At 42.3% G+C, this 25,711-nt stretch overlaps 1 protein-coding gene across 11 annotated transcripts in view; it reads left to right on the top strand.

Moving 5' to 3' along the window:
- Positions 1 to 25,711, top strand: part of LOC116942827 (protein furry homolog-like) — a 296,076-nt gene that overhangs the window by 52,630 nt on the left and 217,735 nt on the right. For 4 of the 11 annotated variants that reach the window (XM_076067509.1, XM_076067512.1, XM_076067511.1 and 1 more), the window contains exon 1: positions 69 to 1,449. The exons of 4 other annotated variants lie outside the window; for them this stretch is intronic. In XM_076067509.1, the coding sequence (XP_075923624.1) occupies positions 1,098 to 1,449 (352 nt within the window). In that variant the 5' untranslated portion in view covers positions 69 to 1,097. Of the gene's footprint in view, positions 1 to 62; positions 1,450 to 25,711 lie in introns of those variants that run through there. 3 more of the 11 variants (XR_012941831.1, XM_076067515.1, XM_076067510.1) reach the window with 3 other exon arrangements.

Raw genomic sequence — 25,711 nt, 5'->3', positions numbered from 1 at the left:
TCTAGATTTGAAGCTTTCGTGACTGCAAGGATCCATACTCTTTGGTTCTATTCGAAGAAGGCCACTTGTGTTGTGGCCGAAACGTCGTGATTTTTTGTTTTATTTTTTTACCGAATAGAACCAAACAGTACAACTCTTGAGAGTTCAATTTTTTTTGCTGTGGTTTTCACACCTGATAATGATTGCTTGTGTTGCAGTCGAAACGTCGCGAGCAATTTTATTGTTTTATATTTTTTAATTATTTTATTGTTTCCCTTCTGCGTGACTTTACCGAAAGAATCAAGAATCTTGAGAGTTCGTGAAACATTGTGGCCCTTTTTTTCTGATTCCCTCCCCCACCCCACGTCCCCTGTTTCACCATCCACCGAACCTCAACCACCCCTCTGGCTTTGCCGTTTAAAACAAATGGTTCGGTCCCCTTTTGCGATGAACGTGCCCGGCAGAGCGAGCGAGAGAGAGAGAGGAAAGGGGGTGGTGTGTGGTCGTGTGTTAGTAGTTATTATGTAAATACTGTCGCCCCAGGTGAACAGGGAGGAGGTAGTAGGAGGAGGAGGAGTTGGTCAGACCTGCTCCTCCAGTCTTGACGAGCGCAGGCTGAGACGGCATGAGAGTGTTTGCGTGGTGGTGGTGTAAGAGTTAAGAGAGAAAGAGAGAGAGAGAAGGGGGCGTAAGCGTCAACTTTTTTTTGTTTGTTAAACAATTGACACGTGCGACGCTGGGACAGCTCCGCCGCTGAACTCTTTGTTGGTTCGCGGCTGGCAACTTGAGTGACACCGAAGACCGTGTCGCCCGTGAATTGGCGATACGGGGCGCTAGCTAGGTTTGTGGCGCACGGCACAACGTGGGTGGGTGGTGGTGGTGGCGGTGGTATGAGAAAGCCGACGCTTTTGAAAGGGAAAGGAAATTAGAGCAACAGGAGTGGTGGAAATAAATAATATAAAATCAAAGCAGAACTTGGCGGCGGCGGCAGCAGCGTAAAGAAAACGGGGGGGGCGGCTTTGGACCGTCGGCACAAACAAAAAAAAACCCAGCGACTGCGAGAGTTAGTGGACGTTAGCCCGCAACAACGCGAGAGTAAGAGCATCGTGATAGACGCCATGAACTATTTCATTAAGAAGGTGTCCTTCATCGATGCCGAGAACCACGAGCAACCCATCAGGTTGCTGAAGCAACCCGAGTCGCTGCCGAGCGACAGACGCGAGCCCGTGACGCCTCTGAAGAGCGCAAGCAGCTTCCCTCCCATGATTCGGCAGCCGAGGCAGCAGCAGCAGCAGGAGGAGGACGACGAGGAGGAGGAGGATGCGATGTCCCCGGTGTTATCATCGGCAGGAGCCACTTATTCGCCGATCGGGAAAGCTTCTTGGATGCTGCCGTCTCCCTCCGCTATGGACGTGTTCCAGGGAAGGGCCCGCGCGGGCAGACGGAGCTCGCAGAGACCCGAGATTCCAGGTGCGGTGGCTGTTGTTGTTGTTGTGGGGGATTCCAGGTGCTGTTGTTGTTGTTGTGGGAGATTCCAGGTGTTGTTGTGGTGTGGGAGTTTCCAGGTATTGTTGTGGGAGTTTCCAGGTGTTGTTGTTGTGAGAGATTCCAGGTGCGGTTGTTGTTGTGTGGGATATTCTAGGTGTTGTTGTTGTGGGGGAGATTCCAGGTGTTGTGTGGGAGATTCCAGGTGTTGTTGTGGTGTGGGAGTTTCCAGGTGTTGTGTGGCAGATTCCAGGTGCGGTTGTTGTTGTGTGGGATATTCTTGGCGTTGTTGTTGTGGGGGAGATTCCAGGTGTTGTGTGGGAGATTCCAGGTGCGGTGGTTGTTGTGTGGGAGATTCCAGGTGACCTCCAGGTGTTGTTGTTGTGGGGGAGATTCCAGGTGCGGTTGTTGTTGTGTGGGAGATTCCAGGTGTTGTGTGGAAGATTCCAGGTGCGGTGATTGTTGTGTGGGAGATTCTAGGTGACCTCCAGGTGTTGTTGTTGTGGGGGAGATTCCAGGTGTTGTTGTGGGGGAGATTCCAGGTGCGGTTGTTGTTGTGTGGGAGATTCTAGGCGTTGTTGTTGTGGGGGAGATTCCAGGTGTTGTGTGGGAGATTCCAGGTGCGGTGGTTGTTGTGTGGGAGATTCTAGGTGACCTCCAGGTGTTGTTGTTGTTGTGGGGGAGATTCCAGGTGTTGTTGTGGGGGAGATTCCAGGTGCGGTTGTTGTTGTGTGGGAGATTCTAGGCGTTGTTGTTGTGGGGGAGATTCCAGGTGTTGTGTGGGAGATTCCAGGTGCGGTGGTTGTTGTGTGGGAGATTCTAGGTGACCTCCAGGTGTTGTTGTTGTTGTGGGGGAGATTCCAGGTGTTGTTGTGGGGGAGATTCCAGGTGCGGGTGTTGTTGTGGAGAGGGTTAAGGAGGCAAAAGGGCTCTCGGTCTTGTACGTGCAGATTGTTTCACGGACAGGCGGACCGGCTGGTGTTATCCACCTTGAAGCTGGCAAAGAAAGCCACAACAGTGACCACAACAGTGGCTTTCTTTACCAGCTGAGAGGTGACTTCTGCCGATGCTACCCAGTACAAGTAGTTTGGTTGCATTCAATTATAGAAATAACTTTTAGATTTAAACGGACGACCCAAACATCTAACACAAAGCATGCCGAGTCGTGTTTAAACAAAATTTACATGCAGTAACTGTATTGTTTCATCATCATGGGACCACCTTTGCCAGTACAAAAATATGAGAATAGATTTTTCCCCTTTTATCTGGCAACAAAACAGGTGTTAAGATTTTGATTTAAAGCTTTCGTGACTGCAGTAATTCATATTCTTAGTTTTTTCGGTAAAGTCACGTTGAAGAGAAACAACAAAATAACAAAATATATATAAAACAATAAAAAATTCTCACGACGTTTCGACCATAACTCAAACGGTCATCATCAGGTGTGTTGATGACCGTTTGAGTTATGGTCGAAACGTCGTGAGAATTTTTTATTGTTTTATATATATTTTGTTATTTTGTTGTTTCTCTTCAACGTGACTTTACCGAAAAAACTAAGAATAAGAATAGGTGTTAAGATGTTAAAACACCAAACTGAAACCTTTTACAAGGAATCATGTCTGCATTAACCACAATACTTGTGGTCAGAATGCAAACAAAAATCATACTCTGATAATATATATTTGTATTGTTTCATCCTTATTTGGTAATAAAGAAAATCTAATTTTTATGTTTTTTTTTTAACATTTATATCTTAAAATACAAACGTTACTGCGTCTCAATCTTCGTGGTTGTTGCGGTGAAATCCGACGACGCACGTTCGGGTTGTGTGTGCCGGGGATGGACGTTTCGCTCCACGTGGCTTTTTGGGGTGGTGGAGGGGCCGCTTCGGCCAGGAAATGAAAACGCATTGGAGGGCAATGCATCTAATACCAAAAAAAAATCTCAGTTTATTCTTCTTCACAGCTTTTAGGGAGCTGCTAGGACAGCGTTTGAACCCCATGTGGCATTCAGTGATTACTATATTACACAGCATGGTGATATTAAAAGTTATGCTGTATCCACGTTGTGTTTTCCTGTTAAACCAAATCACCACAGCTTACTTGCAACCTGCACCAACTTACCTTGTTTTGTTCCCGATGCCTTTTTCTCCCCAAAACGTTTGTACCGTCTTGTTCCATTCGCGTGTGTTGATGACACTAAATTATTGTCACCAACTTTTCCCAGACGCCTCTTGCTATCATATTTGCATTTTTGTGTGTGTATGTGCCTGCGTTTCGTTTACAACTGCTGAAACACACCTCATCTGTTGTGCAATATTCCCCAATGACCCTGTTACTCGTTCTGTGCAATATGTATGTTGTCTTTGTTTTGTTGTTGATACGCTTACTGGCTGTTGTTGATATGCAACTTCAACACATCCAAAAAACTCCAAACTCGCTATGTAATACTGCATAGGGATTTTAGTGCAGTGGCTATCATTTTAAAACTGTAATAGTGCTGTTGTACGTGATCTTTTTTGGGGGTGCAATCATAGCAAAAGCATATTTCAAAAAATGTCTTGGACATATTTTGCTTTTACAATTGACACTCCGCAAATAGGACTGATAATCTCAGCTACATCAAAGCATTTGTCTGTTCATAGACACACGTGTCTGATGGCACCCGCAACAAATCTTGCATTCCCACACCTGCAGTGTGTGCATTCGTCATCAGTACAGGACGTGAATAAGCCTCAAACCCCCTTTGGCTGTATGCAACGTTTGCGAATGTGTTAATTTTGCTTGGGTAAGGTTTTGTGTTGTTAAAGCAATTTGCTTTCGTTGTTAGGGGTACAATGCTGCGTTGAATGAACGCATACTTGAGGCCGAGTTGAAACTTGTGCGTCTGCCAAGCAAAAATACTGTCCATGTGTGCGCTTAAGATTGAATATTAGCGAGAGGCAGGCATGGCATGCCGAGCGAGTGTGGGCCGTTCTTTGTTTAAATAGAACCTTCATTCCTCTTGGCGATGTCGGAAAGTAGTTCGTAAAACTTACGGTGAACTCACCGATTCGTCTTTTTCGTTTTGTTTGGCCCATGTGTCGTTTGTTGGATGTCTGACGTGTATCGCGCCACATTTTTTGGGGCGCTTATTCAGGAGTTGACACCGCGCCTGGCGATTAGCACGGTTGGCTGCGTACGGTGCGAAAGAAGTTCAACATACTGGCAACAACTTAAAAACACACACACACACATCGGAGAGCTGTGCAGCACAACCGCGAAAACCTATGCAGCAGTAAAACTTCACTCTAAATCAAGTTGCTTCAGGGGTGCCAAAGGAGATGAGCCAACTACTACCCCCCTCCCCATTGATCGTTTGAGCAGAGACCGTTTGTTTGATTATTAGTTTGAAGTAACATTTAGGTGCTGCTTCCAGTGGCAAATACAATTAAAATGCCAAACAGATCCCTAATTGGTTTTGTTTGTACAGGTGGGAAGCTTCCACTCAATGACGTTTTGTGGGAAAGTCGTCATAGTTCCCAAATGGGCTTTCTTTCGAGGTGGCCAGGTGGCAGTTCATAAATATGTCAAAACACTGGCTGACATTGAGATGGTCCTGCAAGAGAATCCTGGGTTCTGGTCTGTGCAGCCATGCGTGAGTAAATTGGGCTCTCAGTTGCAGTGATCTGATGATGCACAACAACAACAAAAACACCATTTAATTTGTGGTGCTCCCCCCCCCCCCAATTAAGGTTAATGGAAGATTATACATTCGAATTCCATCTCATGCGGAGCATGTATCTGGGCAGGCACATCGCCCAGAGCAGATAGGCGGCGACTGAAGGAACTTAATAAGGATTTTTGTGGATGAGTAACTTAACCCACATTTTAATTCATTTGTCATATTTAACACGTGACTGATTGTAATATATGGTGTGCTGCATTTGAATAAAAACACTCAAAATAATTTACTAAAACAAAATTTTTACAAAAATTGGTCTGGGTTGAATTATTTTTCTTGAAACATTATGGTATATTAAATTTTGATTTAAAGCTTTGGCGACTGCAGGGATTCATATTCTTGGTTCTTTCGGTAAAGTCACGTAGAAGGGAAACAATAAAATTATAAAAATATAAAACAAAATTCCCACGACGTTTCGACTGCAACGCAAGCAGTCATCATGTGAAAACCACACCTGATGATGATTGCTTGTGTTGCAGTCGAAACGTGAGAATTTTATTGTTATATTTTTATTATTTTATTGTTTCCCTTCTATGTGACTTTACCGAAAGAATCAAGAATATTCTAGTACATGATAGATCAAAGATTACTTGGCTCAAAAAAAGTTTTCATTGTGATCCACAGTAATAAAGGGCCGTCACATCGCAAGGCGAATGCTGGCAAAACAAAAATATTGCGTAAATGATAAAAACGTGTATTAAAACCATTGTAACCGGCACTTTGAGATGTGTAATTGCGTAATACCTTTTGGCGTCTTCTGGTCCAACACCAACGTGAGACGAGGCTCTAAAGAAAGCTGTCTCGGGTGTGGACCAATCAATTTCAAGGACAGTGCCACATACATTATCAGAGTTGTTGATTTTTGTTTGCGTTCCGACCGCAGGTATTGTGGTCAATGTAAACATGACTCCTTGTAAAAAAAAAAGGTGTCAGTTTTGTTGCCAGATAAAAGGGTAAAAAAAAACAATGATCATGCGTGTAATACCTTTTAAATGAATCCGTCATATGCAGTCGGACGTATTCGCGTCAACATACATTTGTGACTTCAACTTATCCCAGAATGTACCGAGACCTTGTTGACAATGAAAACCAAATTAGATAGACCCACCGTGGCAATTAAGCGTGCGCGTACAGTGTATTTGGCAACCTGTGACGTTATACAGTGCACAGTTCCTGCTGTTGACATCCTGCCGGTAATGTTTTCGCCACCCATTCCGCTAACGAGGGCTATAAAGCCACAACTCTAAAGAATTGTGCTTGAACAAATGCACGTTATTGTTGGACTCGATTGAAATCTCCCTGCTCTTGAATCACGAGGGCAAGGTTCGGGCATGAACACATCAACAATGCTACTACGATATTTTGATTTAAAGCTTTCGTGACTGCGGGGATTCATATTCTTGGTTCTTTCGGTAAAGTCACCACGTAGAAGGGAAAAAATAATAATAATACAAATATAAAACAATAAAATTCTCGCGACGTTTCGACTGCAACTGCAACACAAGCAATCATCAGGTGTGTTGCAGTCGAAACGTCGTGAGAATTGTATTGTTTCATATCTTTATATTTTTTATTGTTTCCCTTCTACGTGACTTTACCGAAAGAACCAAGAATATGAAAGCCATTATGTTTTGGGGAGCACCGGTGCTTCCCCTCTGCATGATTGACAAATTATTCCTTTTGTAAACGGTAGTCGGTGCATTGGACGGTAAATATTTATCGACATCAGCAGAGGTTGTCGGTGGCATTGCACGCGGAGGGCGCTTAAGAGGACAATAACGCATACTCGTGTAAAGGACTCGTGGCGCATTACTGGCTCTGTCAAGTTTTAAGTTTCACGGTTACGATCAATAAATAAATGGTCTTAAGCCACAGAAGAAAAAAATGTAGACTCGGAGGCATTTGTTTTAAGTCAAAGAAAACCACGTTTATTACTTTCTACAGATTATATTATTGTCAACATGCCATCATGTCGATTTATATTGTACATTTATTAATATATTGGTTTACATTAACACTGCATACCACAATTGTTATTTGTGCTAATGAAGAGGAGAGAGTGTTGAAAATTTTTCGCACCGTAGGTCGCCAACCTTGCTAATTGGAGGTGCGGGGGAAGGACAATGAACAAAACTCCAAAAGCAGTTTTCAAGAAATGAGGTTTCAAACTAGATTATTTAAAAGTGCATAGCTCCAGTGATTTCCCAATTTTGGAAGGAAGAGCATTCGAGACGACGTTTCAGGAACTCCCAGTACGTGACCGTCACGTACTGGGAGTTCCTGAAGAAGCTCCCAGCTCGTGAAAGGAAACGTTGGACATCGCGCCAAACAACACGCAGCACAAGCTGAAAAAAAACCATCGGAAAGTTACCAACAATTCTTGCCAATTAAGCATCATTGTATTGGCTTTAAAATAATGTCACTTAAAACAAATACCTTTGAAGATGTTAGCGTCTGCTGTGAAATCAGTGGTAGCTGCATCGAGGCCATCAAACTTGACCTCTTCAGAACCCCATTGGGTCACTGTGTACTCTGTACTCCGACTCAAACGGCAGCCCAGCCAGGCCACCTCCACTGCACGTCGTTAATTGATACGTTTAATGATTAACGAAGTGACCTTTAAAATAACCTTAACATAATAAGTGTTTTTTTGTCGATGTGTATTCCGCGCGCACCTCCGATTAGCACGGTTGGCTACGTGCTGTGCGAAAGAAGTTCTAAATACATCCCAACGCCCATGTAGTTGCTGTGGTGCAGGGACGGCCACTTGCTCAACCATGGTGGAAGATGACTTGCTTAAATCCCAGGCTGAGGCACTTCATGAAACCTTTGGTAATTTTATTACTTGTGCATTGCTCGCCACCAAGCGATAACTGCGGCAGGGAGGGTACAGTGCGGGAACGGCTATTTCTTTCAATTGCACTGACCTGCGTGAAAGAGTTTAGGTCAAATACACAGCAAGGTCAGTCGTGGTGTTACAGATGTTATAACATTATTACATCCCAGCTGGGCGTTTTAAGCAAGGTGACAATAACCTGAATCCTAGTCTGGAACCCCTGTGTCAGCGGAGCCACATGCCAATTGTAAAATCATTAAAAACCCACTTCACAGTGTGCAGTTCTTCAAGGGTCTATCTTAAAATAACCATCGAAATGAGCCCTTTAGGCTTGTGAAGTGGTTCGCTGCAGCTATGGATGATGAGCATTTTGCAGTGAACAATTACAAAAAATTCAAAGTGATTTCCTGCTCAAATGAGCATCGAAGCAGTAACTCCTCCTGTTTAGAGCCCTGAGCCTTTCGTGGAAATGTAATGTACGATGCAAAAGACAACCATTGTTGGCTTCCCCACAAAGTTGTATTCATGTTATTTATGGGCTGAGTCAACCCCAACCAGGCTTTGAACTCTCAACCTTCCAATTGCGAGCTGCTCACTCTGCCACTGAGCCACCTGGCTGGCTTTTTAATTGGTCGATATGGTAATTATGCCCTGTTTAAATAAAGAGTAATTAAATAATTCGCTTCCATTGGCAATAATGGCGGAAAAATATATTTTCATTCAAGAATGTAATCAATTACGTCTCATCGATCCAATACTGCTACCGTGTTAGCAAATGAAGACAACCTTGCATTCAAAACCTAATACTAAAATCTCAATTGAACTTTATCATCAGGATTCACCTGCAGGTCAATATAACACTTGCTAGTGTTGCATCAATTGACCAGAAAGCATTAATATGCAGTGAATTCAATTTCAATGGCGTGCTGGTCCTAGTCTTGTCAGTTAATCGATTGTTATCTGAGATCAATATGAGCCTTGTCTCTGTACCCCTAATTTGCTTGTTCAAATACATTTTAATTTCCTGTACAGAAGTAACTTAACACATTCTTCTCAAATATCGTGGTATAATTATATCAATTACTTTCCATTAACAAGAAACACATCTCAGAAACATTTGCAAGGTCACAGCTTTGTTGCATTTCTATTATTGGCGAGACAACACAAACTATTCAATGTACAACATTGTCTCTGCACTGGTTTTCTTGGAATTGTCTGAAGAACTTTCATTGCAAGGTGAGGCGGCAGGATGTGTCTGAGTAGTACTGTACAGAAGTAATCAATACCTCTGTTACAGTACTATTGCTTCAAGACTGATGATATCATTTGGCTGGCTGAATTTTTCTCCTGGTCCTCTGGTTTTCCCCTCCATGAATCAACATGCGTTTCGAGAATTTGGCTGCTATGAATTTCCACATGATGATAAGCCACTTTGTTCAGCTACCATTTGTGGCTAGGTTGCTTCTGAAAAATAGCTACATAGCTCAGTGGGCCTTTACCTGGTAACATGAAAAATAGTTAATAGTTTAGTTTAAAGCCCCACGCATCCCTCGACTTTCAGCATGGTGGGGTGATGATAATTTTTCTCAGAATTTTTGAGTGTAGGAGGAAATCAATGTGATTAAAAGAAGAATAGTAACATACTCCTTGTTATTGTCGATTCTAAAATGCATAAGGTAATTAAACAAATACGCTATTTTCACATTTCTTTGTGGTTTACCCAGAAGTTATTTCGGATAGCTATTAATGTATTGAAAATGTATTATAGTGTATTTTACCCCCCAATTAATAGTGTACATTTGTTATTCATAGAATATTTATGTAAAGTACAGTTTATGCAGGTACTGAAATACATTTAGGCAAATGGAACTTATGATACAGTAGAAGCAAGACAGAACATACGAATCGGGCAAGATAAATAAGATACATCAATTGACACAACCAGAATTGATCCTTGAATAGAATTCTGACTGAATCACGTCGTTTTATAGGGAGATGCAAATCACAACACATCAACGAGGTGTACACGTTAACGGTAGGGGTGTAATAACAATCTTATTGATGCTGTTTACCGTTGCTACATCCCACCTGCTTCGCTCTGTCTTCAAATTCTAATTGCGTACTTAATATTAACGTTTCGCCCCCCCCCTCCCCCCATGGTATTTGTTACACTGCAGGCGGTTGTGTCTTTGCTGCATAAGTTGTTGCCATCGCTCATCTCTCTGGTGTATATCATTGGCCATAGGACCAGAGCTTGGGCAATTGTTGGCGTTCGTTCTGGCTGCCTGTCCCGCTTGTCTGTGGTGGGTTTCCCACGTGTCTCCATGCGAAAACTACACGTTACAGATTCTCCAGCGTTTCGAGGTGCGATTTGCACGAATGACGCTATGGAAATATGAAACACTGTTATTATTCAAATTAGATTCGAACCTTTCGTGACTGCAGGAATTACTCTTTGCAAATTTAGTAAAATTAGGAAGTGTAATGCAATGCAACACAGAGTCGGTTAGCACACAGTTAACGCATAGCTTGGTTGATTACGTCCTTCCAAAGATTGCTAAATTAGAAGTTAAGTGTGAAACATTCAAGCACGGCAAAACGCTCTGCGTAGAGGTGGTTCAAACGAGATTCGAAGCTTTCGTGACTGCAGGAATTCCTCTTTGGTTCTTTGCCTTCTACCGTGCTTGTGTATGGGTCCATTCTCTCCTCCGGCCGCTATGGGGGCAGTAATTCCACACAACGCTCCCCGCTTGTTTGTGTAGAAGTCCAGTGTCCAGCTCGTCCGTCCCCCTATGGGCAGGAATTCCACACAACTCCCCATCAGCCCCCCCCCTCTCTCTCTATTTAAGGCCTCGACACAGAGACGTCGTCTTTCTGTGTGCATATACGTGTGTCTCTCTCTGTTTGTCTCTGTGTGAGTCTCTCTCTGCGTGTGTGTCTGTGTGTGTGTCTCCGTGTCTATGTTTTGCCTCTCTCAAATTGAGCAATCTTTGGAAGAACGTAATCAACCAGGTGGGGTGTTGACTATTTTGTTGGCCGACTCTGTGTTGTATTGTACGATATTTCCAACTTTACTATGTTTGTTTTCTCATTCAGTTGTACCTAATGATGGTTGCTTGTGTTGCAATCGAAACGTCGTATTCTATTATTTTTAAATTCAATTTATTCCTCCGTGACATTACCGAAAGAACCAAAGCGTGCTGTTATTATTATGATCGCTGGCTGTGCTGTCAGGTTCGTACACGTTGCTGAAGTAGCGTTGACAATGGCTGTAATAAGATGGCATGTGGCGGCAACTAATGTATGGTTTTAACAATCTAAAAGCGTCTTCACGCTGACATGAGCACTGAATGCTGAGATAACGTTGGAAATTCCACATTTGTATGGCAGGAGCCAGTGTTTTAAAATGGCAACCATTGATGGCTTCCGACCAAGTGGTGTACCTGTTTTTTTTTATCAACTCTATCTGGCTATACGGCACGCTAGACAACGTCGTGTTTTCCATACTCAGTGCAGTCCTGTGTATCTTAACAGGCATGACTTAAATATTGGTGTTGGTACACTTTCTACAGAATACTTCATATGTACGTACTGTATTGTTAAAAGCTATGGCAAAGTGCCATCTAAATCCGTTGCGTAAAAAGGGTTAATCAAGATGTTTTGCACTTGACTAGACTTTGGCGAAAACTGATACCGTCACAGAGTACAAACTGCACAGACTGTGCTGTGCTGACAGTGATGCCGGGTTGTTATCAAGGGCTGGACATCTTTCACGCATTTAAACTTTTTTTTATCGATAATTCAAGTGGGTCAAAGTTCGCGTAGTGTTTTTATATTAGATATCTTCTGCTCTGACAGTGACGAAATAACGTACAGTATAATATCCCGCATCCAACTTGCTGGGGACTGGGGTATATAGGGGGATATGTGAAAAGGTTGGATGTGTGAACATCTATCGAAAATGTCAGTTACACCGCTTGGTGTCGGCGGTTAATTGGTCAACGGTGAATGTGCGATGGTCATATATATGTGGTTGTTGTGCTGTCAATAATCTCACGCGAAAATACATTTAAAAAGTGGTGGCCATGTGGTTCATATGGTTCAAAAAGATACATGCTGTGTGTGCTGCTCAGATCCTGAGTTTGAATCTGGGTTTCAGCCACCTATGATTAAACCAAGTTAATTGTAGTGACTTCTATGTGATCTCGGCCCAGCCACCAATTAGTGCTCACCCCTGCCATGTATGTTGAACTTATTTTGCACCGTATGTAGCTAACCGTGCTAATTGGAGGTGTGGAGGAAGGGAAAAACGACAAAAAACACAACAAAAAAGCAGTACTTAAGAAATTAGTTTTCAATATAGATTTAAAAGAGCATAGCTCCATTGGCTCGCTCGGAAGGAAAAGCGTTCCAGACGGCCCTGGTATGCAGGAGGCCTTTGGTTTGAGCCAGACCCCTGATGCTTATATATTTGGAGTTTACATGTTCTCCCCGTGGTTGCATGGATTTTCTTCTCCGGCTCCTTCGGTTTTGCCCTCTACATTTAGAACCACACGTTTAGATTATTTGATTGCCACTATACATTCCTACGCGTGATGTAAGGCAATTTTGATGACATATCTATTTTGTGTGGCCAGGTCGCCTCTCAAAACGAGCTCGTAGCTATCGGTGAGTTTTTACCTGGCAAATAAAATAGTAAGTCAATAATTGATATTCTTAGCTCTTTCGGTAAAGTCACGTAAAACATATAATTTTATGCAAACCGACACACCTGATGACGACCGTTTGTGTTATGGTCGAAACGTCGTGAGAATTTTTATTATTTTATATATTTTATTATTTTATTGTTTCCCTTCAACGTGACTTTACCGAAAGAGCTAAGAATATGAATTACTGCAGTCACGAAAGCTTTAAATCAAAATTCAATAATTGATGTTCACTTCTTTCAACATATTTAGAGCTTTTTGCACTGCACATTTTGCAGTTTGACAGCCATGCGATGGACACTTCTATAGCAGGGCATGTCAGTAGTGGCACCGCCTGGTACCACATGGCTGGTTAGAGGTATTTTAAGACATTTAGGGGTAGTTTTTTTTTCCGAGGCTGTCTTTGAGGAATTTGTGATTCACTGCCTTTGCTAAGAGATCCAAATGATAATTATTTGAAATTAATGCCGCTGCTAATGTTATTGGCATGTGGAAAAAATATACGAATAAAATGTGTCTGGTAGTGTCATATACAAATGCGTGAACAAGTTTGAACTTACTACAGTTGAACAATTAAATGTATTCATTCACATTATATAATGCACCTTTTGGCTCCAGTAAGCATTATAGCAAAGCAGATACACATTGTGGAGCCATAGTAAATTGGGAAATAATTGTGGTCTATGTGACATGAAGGAGCTGAAACTGCAGAAGCTTTTTTTTGGCTGCAAGGTATTTAATTTTCCATCTAAGTAGATGATGCATAGTTTAGCAATGTTGTGCACTCTTGTTGAATAATAATTATGTATTGACGAAATGTATGCGCATGTAAAAAAATGTAAGTCTGTTAGAGGTGCAGAAATTTTACCTTCCGGCTATTTACTATTTTTTAAGAGTTAATAAAAAAACTCACCCTCACCTGAAGACGGTTGCTTGTGTGCCGATCGAAATGTCGTGATCTGTTATTATTTTTTTACCTACGTGACTTTACCAAAAGAACCAAAGAGTATAAAAAAACTGTTCCTTGAATATTGTGGTGCACGTAATTAACGTCATATTTTGCTTTCATTCCAAGCACCCCTTTACACTGGGGCATCTCTCAAGAGATCTTTATATCTCAACACATTTTAAAGGGGGCACCCCCCCCCCCCCCAGTGCCTACTGGTACCTGGCGAAGCATTCGCCTGTCAGTTGGTTGGTGGGGGGGGGGGCATCATTGGTACGGATAATGCCAAGTTAACTATTTGTGGGTGATTTAATAATACTGTATAGCACGTGTGGGTTATGTTGCTCCCTTTCTTGGCTCTGGGGTCACGTAACCTGTTTTTATATAATAAAGGTTATCCGTAACCACAGTGCTCATGCCACTAACAGGCACAGTGGGCCTCTCCCTTTTCTAGGACACATTTATTTATCTTATTCTTTCTGGCCAGACAGGTTGAGGTACCCACGTAAATAAAACGCAATAAATACGTGTATGCTCGACAACAGTTTGAAAGGCTCAAGAGCTGTGAATGATTAGACTCCTCCAACTGCCACAGTCTTGGTTTGGCTCTCTGGTGGGGGTACTGGCCCCGTCATAGGAATGTATATTTTCCTTCACTGGTCAAGGATGCCAAGGTTAGATGAGCATTGCAACTTGCTCATCTGAGTATGGAATAAACTTTTGCTTTGAAGTTTTAAAAAATATATACAACAATTAACAAACAACTTAAATGTTTTGGCTTTGTAGAGTGTGAGGTTAAATTTCGATTTAAAGCTTTCGTGACTGCAAGGATTCATCTTCTTTGGTTCTTTCGGTAAAGTCACGTAGAATGAGAATAAAATAATAAATTGATAAAATAAAATAACGTCGTGAGAATTTTATTGCGTTATTTTATTTTATCAAGCTATTATTTTATTCTCATTCTACGTGACTTTACCGAAAGAACCAAAGAAGAAGTGTGAAGCTAGCTTGCGCTCATTACTCATTCCATTTTAATTGCCACGGGGTGGAAAAGTCCATCTTAACAATGATGACCGCCTATATGGGTCGCAGACAAATGAATGCATGCCCTTGAAACCAGAACAATATGCAATCCACGTACATGGGTTCATGCGATGTGCATTAGGTTGTGTACTGCATATGGAATAGCTCGCATAATTATGTTTGCACCCGAACTCCGTAACTCGCCAGCAAAACGAAACGGGCTTATGTAATAATTTAGCTTTGGCAAATAGGTACAGGTGAAGCCCTGCAGTTACTTTCTCACGCCACTGCTGACGGAAAGGCCTGCACTCGAGGGACCTCTGGAGGGCCTCCTCTCAGAGGCTCTTTTGGCCTACTCTACTCTTCCACGCCGGCCATATGTACCTATGTCTTGGCAGAGGTGGGAATACCTACCACTTTACCCCACCTCCAGAAACCTGCCGATCGACTAACCGTGCTTGTATCCATTTTATACCGCTTGGGTAGACTAAATGCTGGGGGGGGGGGGGGTTGAAAAAAAACAACTTGCACCATTGTTTAAGCTGCAGCGCTGGGAGATCGAATTGGCGACCTTTGGATTACGAGTCGAGCGTACTGACCATAACACCACTTCAGCATAAAAAACTACAAAAAAACCTAAGCGAATCTACTTTGTTTTATTTGACTAGATAAGGCCCACTGAGCTGTATAGCTCATTTTGAGAAGCAACCTGGCTGGAAATGAACGCTCAACGAAGTGGCTTATCACGTGGACATTTATGGCCTACCAAATACTCTGAACGCGTGATGTTGATTCTAAATGTGGAGGGAAAAAACTGGAGGACCCGGAGAAAAGTCTACGCAACCACGGGGAGAACATGCAAACTACAAATAAACATGCAGGCATCAGGGTTGGGATTGAACCCACGACCTCACGCCTACCACGCGAGGTAATTAACATCTCGCCAGAGTGGCATCCTAGCTTTAGTAAAGCTACTTACGGTAAATAAATAATTGTAAATTTGCGGATAATCCTTTGTGTTTTGACCTTTTAGAGGCAATGCTTGTTTAATCAGGGTACAACGTCCTCGGTGTTACTCGCATAATTATTAAGCCAGAGCCCTAAATAATGATTGCACAGATCGTGTCTCGAATAAAATGTCAAAGTACCCAGTGTGTTTTAATCAAATGAAGTGCTTGACAGCGCTTTTCATTCACATTCCCATGAACACATTGCTCTGCCTGAACATTTTTCCATGCACAGGAATAGAACCAAGCTACGCTGACCGAAAACATCACGCAGCCAGAACATACCGGTCGACATTACGCTATACCGTATACCATTTAGACATTTTGTAGTTCACAATTGATGACATACATGTAACAAAACAAGAAATTGTTTTTGCAAAGCCTCCGTATACAGCACTGCGTTGACTGGAGCAAAATATTGTGCTCGAGTCCCCATAAGGCAGCCGTCCACTATATAAACTCATTGCCCCTATATTGACTAAACACAACGGCCTGAACACGTGCGATCTCCTGTATTACATCACCCGTCTTGCTGAATGATGACTGGCTTGTACTCGTCAAACATTGCACGTGATAAAAACAAGACTTTCTACTCAGATTAATATACTGTATTGGTGATGCAATGGGCCTAACTTTACAGAATGGAATTCGCAGGCCAGGTCTATTATGTGTATGTACATTGCAGTATGGTATACAGTATAATGCACACGTTGACATTATCTTATCTCAGTTAACATTGCGAAGCATTGAAAATAGAGTACAGTGCTATACGTATATCTGCTTATGTAGTTAATGGTCTCATCCTAGCCAATAACGATTACCTAATTTAAGTTTTTAAAATCAAATCTAATGACGTCAAGTACGATTGAAGGCTAAAATTATGTTGCACGTGTTGGAAGAGTCGATGGGAATGTAACCACTAACCTGCACAGCACGAATGGACATAGTCTTCTGGCTGTATGTCATGATTTAAAGGGAATCGCTGTTGTGTGGATGACTTCCTTGAAAATATGTTTATTTTGCTTTATGTTTGTAACTGCATGCATACTTGTCAACCCGTTGTCAGTGCCTACCTTATTAAAGACCAATTCAGACCTTATTGATCACCCCGTGCCCTTAGAAATCTCAATGTTCATCCTAAAAAGTCCCATCACAAGGGAGAAACACAAACAAATAAACATAACATTGTTTTTGCCCGTATTGAAACGGCTGTACGCTGTATGGACCCCTGAACTCAATTTCCCTGCACAAGAATACGGGTAAACCGTATGGGTTGACAGGTATGTGTATGTAAATTTAACTTATTTGTCACCGTACCTAGCCAACCGTGCTAATCGGAGGGGTGCGAGAAGGACAACAAACTAAACACGAAAACCATTTGTAAAGAAATTAGTTTTCAATCGAGATTATTTAAAAGTGCATTGCTCAATTGGCTTCCTAACATCAGAAGGAAGAGTATTCCGGGCAGCCGCAGAAGCTTTGGGGTAGTACTTTGTTGCAGCGTTTATGCAAAAATAAAGGGTCAAAGTTCCTCTGCTTGAGTGTCACGGTGGTTTTCATAGTTGATGGCACCGTCCATTGGTAGTTATATCTACGAGTAATTCCCATTTAGGCACTGAGATGCCAGTCAGACGTATTTTGAAGGTACTTATTCTTCTGATTACTTGCGTAATGATGAGTATTGATAAAAGAATGGTACTAATACATAGCATTTCACAGTACTATGCGGCTCTCCGATATTTTTTCGGGTTCTATTCGCTTGCTGAAGAAGGTTCTGGTACGTGCAGCGAACGTCGGGAAATCATGCCGAACAACACGTGGTACAACCCAAAGACGACACATCGGACAATAAAAGAAGCAAACACAGAAACTGCTTTATAGAGGGGTGTGCGTGTGTACCTGTTTTTCTGGGTATGCATGAATGACTGCATGTGAAAGCCTGCAGGTACTATTTACACATTTGTTTTATAACCAAATGCAAATGCCTGTATGCCTGCAGCACTTTGAGCTTTTGTTATATGTTTTTTATGGTCACTGTTAAAGCCTACCACAATTACACTTTTATTTAACACATTATGGATGTTCATTCATTGCCCCTACTGACAATGCTTTGCCAAAAATCATTCTAAAGTGAGAGTCTGCAGCTATAGATTTAACACCACAAACAGCTTTGCATTGACTTTCAAACAAAGGAAATCACTGGCATAATGGAGTTTTTTTTCCTGTCATACGAGTGAAAAGCCAACTGGAAATCCAGCCAACTAGTGAGTATTAGCATTTCCATTTATCAGCAGGATTCTTGTTGTAAGGCGAGAGCATCTGCTCCATGCAATTATCTTAAAAATGGTGAATCATCAAACTAAAATTGATCGATCGAAAAATGTTTGTCATTCCACTTATAACTCAAGAACAAAAAGTACTTCTACAATGAGCACTGCACCAACATCCTGAATTATAGTCTCCCTCTAGCCAATTTGCAAATTATTGTTTTGTTTAAAGACATGACCGGACCTGGAGCAGTGGGCATAACAGTTTAGAGAAGTGATTGGTTGGCTGTGATTGCTCACTCTAGACACCTATTTAATTGTGCTATGCGTTTAATTGTCATCATACAACTACTGTATGGGTTTATTGAACAACGTTTGTTTCATCATCATCGTATTACTTACTACCTGTAGTTATGCATTAAAATATGTTTAACAATCAGTCCACTTTAAAATGGAGCAGCCAAGGTGGTGAAAGGATGAACCTGCGTACATGGCCATAATAATGAGATGGCACCAAAGGCACTGCCAAAGCTAATTTTCTATACATTGTGTCCAAACACAAAGATGTTATCTAAATGGCAAAGATTTTAAAAATGAAAGCATCCTGTATATTCTGTAACAGAGGCACTGTAAATGTATTTAGTGCCATATATATTTTTTTACTTTCCAAAGAAATTAACACTCGCACCCCAGATACATAGTGTATAATCATGCAGAGAGACCACTTGTTCATTAAGATGGTGCTATAAGAGTGCCTGATTTGTAATGGGAAGGATGTAAGTTCTAATACCAGCTGGGGAAGGGCTCAACCCATCCTCTCCCCAAGGGTCAAAAACATAGGTACTGTATCACGTCTTAGTAAGGCATGTGTGGTTATCCCGTGGACAAACTGGGCCCCACCGCATAAACATGGAGAGCAGGGGAGGACACATTTACCTTTTTTGAGATTAATATTGGATTTTAGATAAAACAATAAGTTAACATTACTCGTTGTAAATAAAGTTTAAAAAAGGCATTTTGAAAGAATAGCATGGGATAATTGTTAATGTCTATAATATTTTCCACCATTTATCCAGTAAGTTGTGGCCCATTATTGCACTTAGCCAGGAATTCATGCGTAACGCTGCTGCATTGGGTCTCATGAGGACATACACATTCCATCCATTACATGCTGCTGGTATAGTTAACAACACCATGCTGACGAGATTTGTTTTATCGGTGTGCAAACTGAATGGTGAGTCGGTGTACAGAGCTGATGGGTATTAATGTCCCGTCGGTTTATAAGTTACATGACGTCATGGAATTCTAAAATGTGCTTTTTTGCCCACCAGAGGTGAAAATGTGTATATCTTTAAAGTAAAGCTTGGGTTTTCTGGGTGTGAGGGTCAGCTTGGTGGCTATCGCCTCTAAAAGGCAAAATTGTAGAAAGTCCAAAAGTCCCAAAACTTCCTTTGCAAGGGTTCCGCGTGCGTAGACAAACCAAGCAGCCTTTCAATGCACATGCTGGAGTTCGTTCGCAGCTTGTCACAGGTTGCATAGGGCTGCAGAGGTTGCAGGATCCGGAGGTCTCGGCCCGGACTGAGAACAGTTGAACAGATCCCCATACTTGGAGGTCTCAGACACGGACCGAGCAGCGTTGCAGTGGTGGCGATGTTGCAGAGCCGAGTTGCAACCGGCATAGCCTCTCCCAAGTGAGTTCTTCTTCCTGGCACTGTAAACACTCTCCTGAGATCTGCACTCCGATATCTCCCATTTCATGGACCCTGCTAACACTGTACTTAGATCGACTCTCAGGTGCCTCCACTTGCTCACTGTACTGTGATCTGCTCATGTACCTCCAGTCATCGACACTGTAACACCGTACTGAGATCAACGCTCAGGTATTTGCAGTCACTGGCACCAAAACCGTCCAGTTAAACTCTGTGCACCAACTCTGTACGAAACAAGATGGCGTTCACCGTACTTGGCAAGGCAGCGTTTGGGTATTCGAACGAGATACTCTTTGGTTCTATTGGGTAAAGTCACGTAGGTAAAAAATAAAATAACAAAAATCACGACGTTTTGGCCACAACACAAGCGGCCTTCATCAGGTGTGTGACTTCTTGTCCCGTTGTCTGTTAAAAGCTCTAATAGATAGGTGAAAGCCCTCCCCATAGAGGTTATCAATTCTAGATTTAAAGCTTTCGTGACTGCAAGGATCCATACTCTTTGGTTCTATTGGGTAAAGTCAATAAAACCAAAGAGTATGAACCAAAGAGTATGGATCCTTGCAGTCACGAAAGCTTTAAATCTAGAATTGATAACCTCTATGGGGAGGGCTTTCATCTATCTGTTAGAGCTTTTAACAGACAATGGGACAAGAAGTCACACACCTGATGAAGGCCGCTTGTGTTGTGGCCGAAACGTCGTGATTTTTGTTATTTTATTTTTTACCTACGTGACTTTACCCAATAGAACCAAAGAGTATGGATCCTTGCAGTCACGAAAGCTTTACATCTAGAAGTATTTGAACGAGGTGTGGGGGGGACACTCTTGAGTAGCCAAAGTGAATCTCGGTAGATTCTGGCCAGGCAGTTGCATGCATACACGAGGCTGACCACGAAGCACAAGGCCTTTTACTTCACAGTCTCCACTAGTCGTTGAGCAGCAGCAGCAGCATCATCAGCCCTGTCAAGCGATTCACCCACAGCTCCGAAGTTGTCAGCTTCTCTAGGCCGGTCTCCTGAGTTCTCCTGACAACTGTCCAGGTTGGCCTCTTTCCCCCTAAGGTGCCGTGTCTCCCAGCCTAAGATGGTGAACGCCACGTAACCTCTTCAAGATGACATCGTACGCCTCCAGAGGTAAAATTCTACTTAAAGAATCTACTTGTGGAGGATATGTTGTTTCATTTACTTATTCAGTTTGGCTATATCAAGCCGACCAGGGGGAGTGCCTTCCGCCCCTGAACAGGTAGAGCACTACGCTGGGTCTTAAAGGATTGTGGAAATTGTAAAGGTTGAAGTGACAATGTTGCATTAAACATTCCCATGAAACAGGTTATGGGAGGAATGTGGCCAAGCACTTATCTGCACCTACAGTCAGGGTTTTGCTTATATACAGGCTAGTTTAATTAAGTTGTTTTTTTGGATGCAAGCGAATCGAGCAATGGAGACGAGCAATCTAGATCGGCAAGTGCATTGGGCGTGCCTTTTATATTAAAATTGTATTTAATAGTAATACATATAATTACCGTACTCACAATGCTTTCCGTGTTTTTTTCTTCATATGTATTGGTGCTTCGTAAACAATCTGTTCACCCACTTTACTTGTGCTTCTGGAAAGTTCGATGCAATTATATATAAAAAAAACCGCTTCCACATATTGAAATATAATTTGTCAGAATAATGATGTAAAACAAGCAAATGCGATTATTGTTACACGAGAGCAGGGCTCGGCAACCAAAACAACAACAACAACAAGAGCTGCAATTCGTGTGAATACAAGATGGCGGTCGTTAAAGAGCCGCAGATTGCCGAGCCCTGTAACCAGAGCATCCATAGAGAATTCATGATTTTGCAACTCAATTGATGCGAGTGCAGTTTTCTAAAGTACAGATACACCACGTTTTCCATACAAACGTCGCTGTGGACTGAGCAAGCAAGTAAGCCGCGGGGGGCAGCCAACATTTATATTTGAGAAAGCACCTGTAGAAACCCCTCTTAACACCAAGGAGCCACAAACGCGTTCCTCCGGTATTGTCTTCAGTACGCATGCCATGTTGGTGCCGTAGAACACCCGGACAATGATGCCATCGCGAATGCCATCGCGTTACATTACCGTATTGACCCCACATATCATCTCTACGCTCCTGGCGTGTGAAATGACAAACATGTGCATTGGACCTGTTCCTGTCAATGGTTGTGTTGGGTGAACCCCCTGTTGTCTGCATGATGTTCTCCATACACAGCACACGTTCAGCTGAATGCGGTGTCCCCTCGATGTAATTTTCCATCCATCTATTTCAGTTGTCAGAAAGTTAGCTGATTGAAATGAATTACACCCGTATAAATAATTTGGTGCAGTCGTCAAATGGAAATTTGTTTAATTACCCAAGCTGGACTCTCCTAAAAATATTTTTTAATAGTTGTGTATGCAGTGTAACTACTGTATGCAGATGCCACTGGCAGAACATTCTTATCACAATCTATTTTTACGATTCAAATCCCCTCTCTGGGGTGAACTCAAGCATGTCTACCAGGGTCAATAACATCATAAGTACCACTTTGTGGAGTGTTCATATTGGTTGTCCTATGGAGAGAATGGTCACTACCATATGAATGTTGAATTTACGGTGTGTAAATCCAGTCATTTATCATAATTATATGGGACCACAGATATTTATAAAATTACCATGATGACGACATTAAGCTGTACATTTTTATCATTTTAATGTATTTTTGACATAGATGCTCATGATGCTGACGTTACTGATGACACCACCGTAATGAAAATAGCGTATTAAAGCTCAACTGAATGCAGTAGTTTTCCCTTGCGTATTTATATTTTAAAACAAATCCGTATCTGTTTGTGTATCAGGTCATTAGTGGTCGAGAAAAACGCCCCCCGAGATGAAAGGGACACTCATTGTGTTGTGTGTTTTCATGACTTTTCCCACTTCATCCTCATTCAGCCTTTTGTTCATTAGCACAAAGGAGGTGTGTGTCTGTGCTCAGACATAGGACTTCCCAATTTTAGATCCAAGGTGGTCTGGACTTGATCCCCACGTGCTCGCTTTATTGTGAGCAGACTTGGGTATGGCATTGTTAAAAGGGCTCTGTCAATATCGAGGAGGCATTCATCTGGATGTCCTGTCAAAATGCAGACATTAAGCATCCTGCAAAATACCTTTCGCAAGAGCAGGCCCTTGTGTTGGGTGGTGTAGCGCACAAATGCATGCATCACCTTCGGTAAAAGTTCGTGCCATGAAACGGCACGGCCATCTTAAAAAGGAATGAAAGACGACAAAGCTGCATGCGTCTAAGTGAAACCATCTTGTATACGGATATTCGGTGCACACGTACAGATATTCAGCACTGTTATTTATCACTGCAGCCAGGTCTTGCGTGTCAGCCAACAGGTTTCAGTGAGACAAAGGACCTGCAGGCAAAACACAGGAGTTCACAGAACAAAAATAATAATAATCCTGGGAGCCCATTACTTTGGCCGTGCCTGCCAGCGGGTGTTTGTATCTATCATGTGCACGCTTTATTTAGTCGGTGGAATGTGCCCATGCAAACTCAGCTCTGCAGACTACACTGCAATATCGCTGGTCTACAGCCTTCGTTCGCCACCCCTAACACACTCACTGCAGTGATTTAACCCTTTCCCATTCCGAGACATCTGTAAGTTGCAGGATGGTTCCCATTCACCTCAGGATCTTGAAAAGCGCAAGCGGTTAGCATAAATTTGATTCGGAGAGGCATAGCGCCGCTGCCTTTAAAGACGTGGCACTCACCGTAGAGAACTGTAGCGACATGACCACCACTCTGTGATAGCTGGCGCCAAACTGTGCCACACGCCCCCTCCCGCATCGCCTTGGTACCGATAACGTTATTTAAATGTTTCTTTCAGTTCCTTTCGGAAACGGAATTGGAAGAAAAACTGACGATGTACACGCACGCATTCGTACGTCGTCGGAACGGGTTAATGGGCGTTTCTGAAATCTGCATCGGCTTCCCTTTCCCTGTTCTGCAGTGCATGCGTACGGTAGTGTGTGTGTGTTTAATAAAAAAACAAATCAAAGTGTCTTCCAGCTTAAATGAGCATATGGCTGTTTCTCATCTTCTTATATAATCGTAAGTTTATTATTCACGCCATTGTTACAATGCAAGGCTATCACAAAGGTGCTACGTTTCACAGTCGAGGGTGGTCTGGCAGTCGGGAATGATGTAGCAATGTGGATTTTTCCCAATAAAGTCATTCCCATCTAAGTTTTAAATTGGCAAATTTGAATGGTGACACCGGCATGCTTGGCCCTACCATTTTTTGTTATATGCCATAGGATTTTTAACGTGCGCTGTGTAGCAGCCGGTGTATACCTGTCATGAATGCACCCACAGTATTAAGCAGGGGGCGGCCACTGGCCTTGAATCCAAAATTTGTGTGCGAAGTGTGGCTAATGCCCGGTCATTGGCGCACAGCCAGTGGTTGGAACATGGCAAACAGCAGTTGTTTAAATTCATGTTCCTGAGGCAGGAACCAGTGTCTCCAAATTCTAAAAGATATACCTTAAGGACTCCCAAATAAGGACCAAAATAAGATTTTGTCATGTATGTTTTATTATACCTTGTAGTTTATTAATGATCCACTCTTAAGTGCTGGCATGTAGTGTCCATGATCTCGCTCATCACCTTGATTGTCCATATCAGCATGGGGGAATTCACACACATCATGCAAATTCCTTGGCCATATCAGCTGTGCTGAGTCTAGGCATTTTTACTCATTTTCATTTGCAACCCTTTGAAGCGTTTGCCAAAGTTAAGACACTGGCGGCCCCAACGGGTGGCCACAGACACGCACGTACATTTTTTTAACTTTAAATATGATTTTGATGTATGCTTCTGTCTAATCTGATTCATAATCAGTTTTTTTTACTCAGGCTTGTTATGATGGACAATGTATGTTCTTAGCCACGAAGTTCATGAAGGTTCAGTTCTACTGTTTGAGCTGTTTTGTGCTGAATTGGCAAATGGAACTTGTTCCTTCCTGCCAACGCCATAGGAGCCTGTGGAACTAATAAAATCTGGTTTCTGAATTATAGTGTTGAAAGGAAGAAGCCGCCTAATGCATATGTATACTCGAGTCCTTATTTCACAGAAATTTAAATACAACATTGGTGCTTAACTCACCATCTTCAGGGGTCCTGATGCAGTGGTGGAATTTTACAATTTCATAACAGGAACAAGTTTGTTCATAGCAAGTTCACTGTTGAGCTTCCACAAATAGGGAAGGCGTTTTAAGAAGAAGAATTCAAATGTATAATGCGGCATTGAATCCTAGGATCCCAATGCGGAATGCATGAAAAGCAGGAAACAACAACAGAACCAGGGCCACCGTCCAAAACTCGAGGGAAAGGCCACTTCAAAGAGATGGGTTCTAAAAGCATACGATGCCAGAGGGATGGTGGTCCGAGTTGACTCCTGACTTTAACTTTAGCTCACAATTTTGATATGCAAGCACTCTGACCACTGTGCCACCTTGGCCATATTTCATTAGAGGCTGGCTGCATCGTAATCATATTATGATTAAATGGTGCCACACAAAAATATGTAAATGCATCTTCTTTGGTTCTTTCGGTAAAGTCACGTAGAATGAGAATAAAATAATAAATTAAATTGTGTTATTTTATTTTAAAAATTTATTATTTTATTCTCATTCTACGTGACTTTACCGAAAGAACCAAAGAAGATGAAACCTTGCAGTCACGAAAGCTTTACATCGAAATGTAAATGCATCTTCACAGGTCCACCCTATTATCCATAACACGTGTTGGTATCAGAAGGACTGCATTTCATTCGTGGCTGTGACATTGTTTTATTTACATTAAAACCCCTCTCTGCACGGCAGTGAACATTGTTGTTGTGTCTTGAACGATTCAACAACATCGGCTGGAATTCGTACTGATTTGCTTTTTCATGTTGATAAAATTGCAACACCACCCCCCCCCCCCCGTGCCCCAGCTTTCAGTCATGGCTCAAGTG

This window comes from Petromyzon marinus, chromosome 16, assembly GCF_048934315.1.
Source record: "Petromyzon marinus isolate PM22_M1 ecotype Great Lakes invasive population chromosome 16, UKy_Petmar_22M1.pri1.0, whole genome shotgun sequence".
In the NCBI taxonomy this organism is placed as follows: Eukaryota; Metazoa; Chordata; class Hyperoartia; order Petromyzontiformes; family Petromyzontidae; genus Petromyzon; species Petromyzon marinus.
Note: the sequence above shows the minus strand (reverse complement) of the source record. Positions and strands in the feature narration are given on the sequence as shown.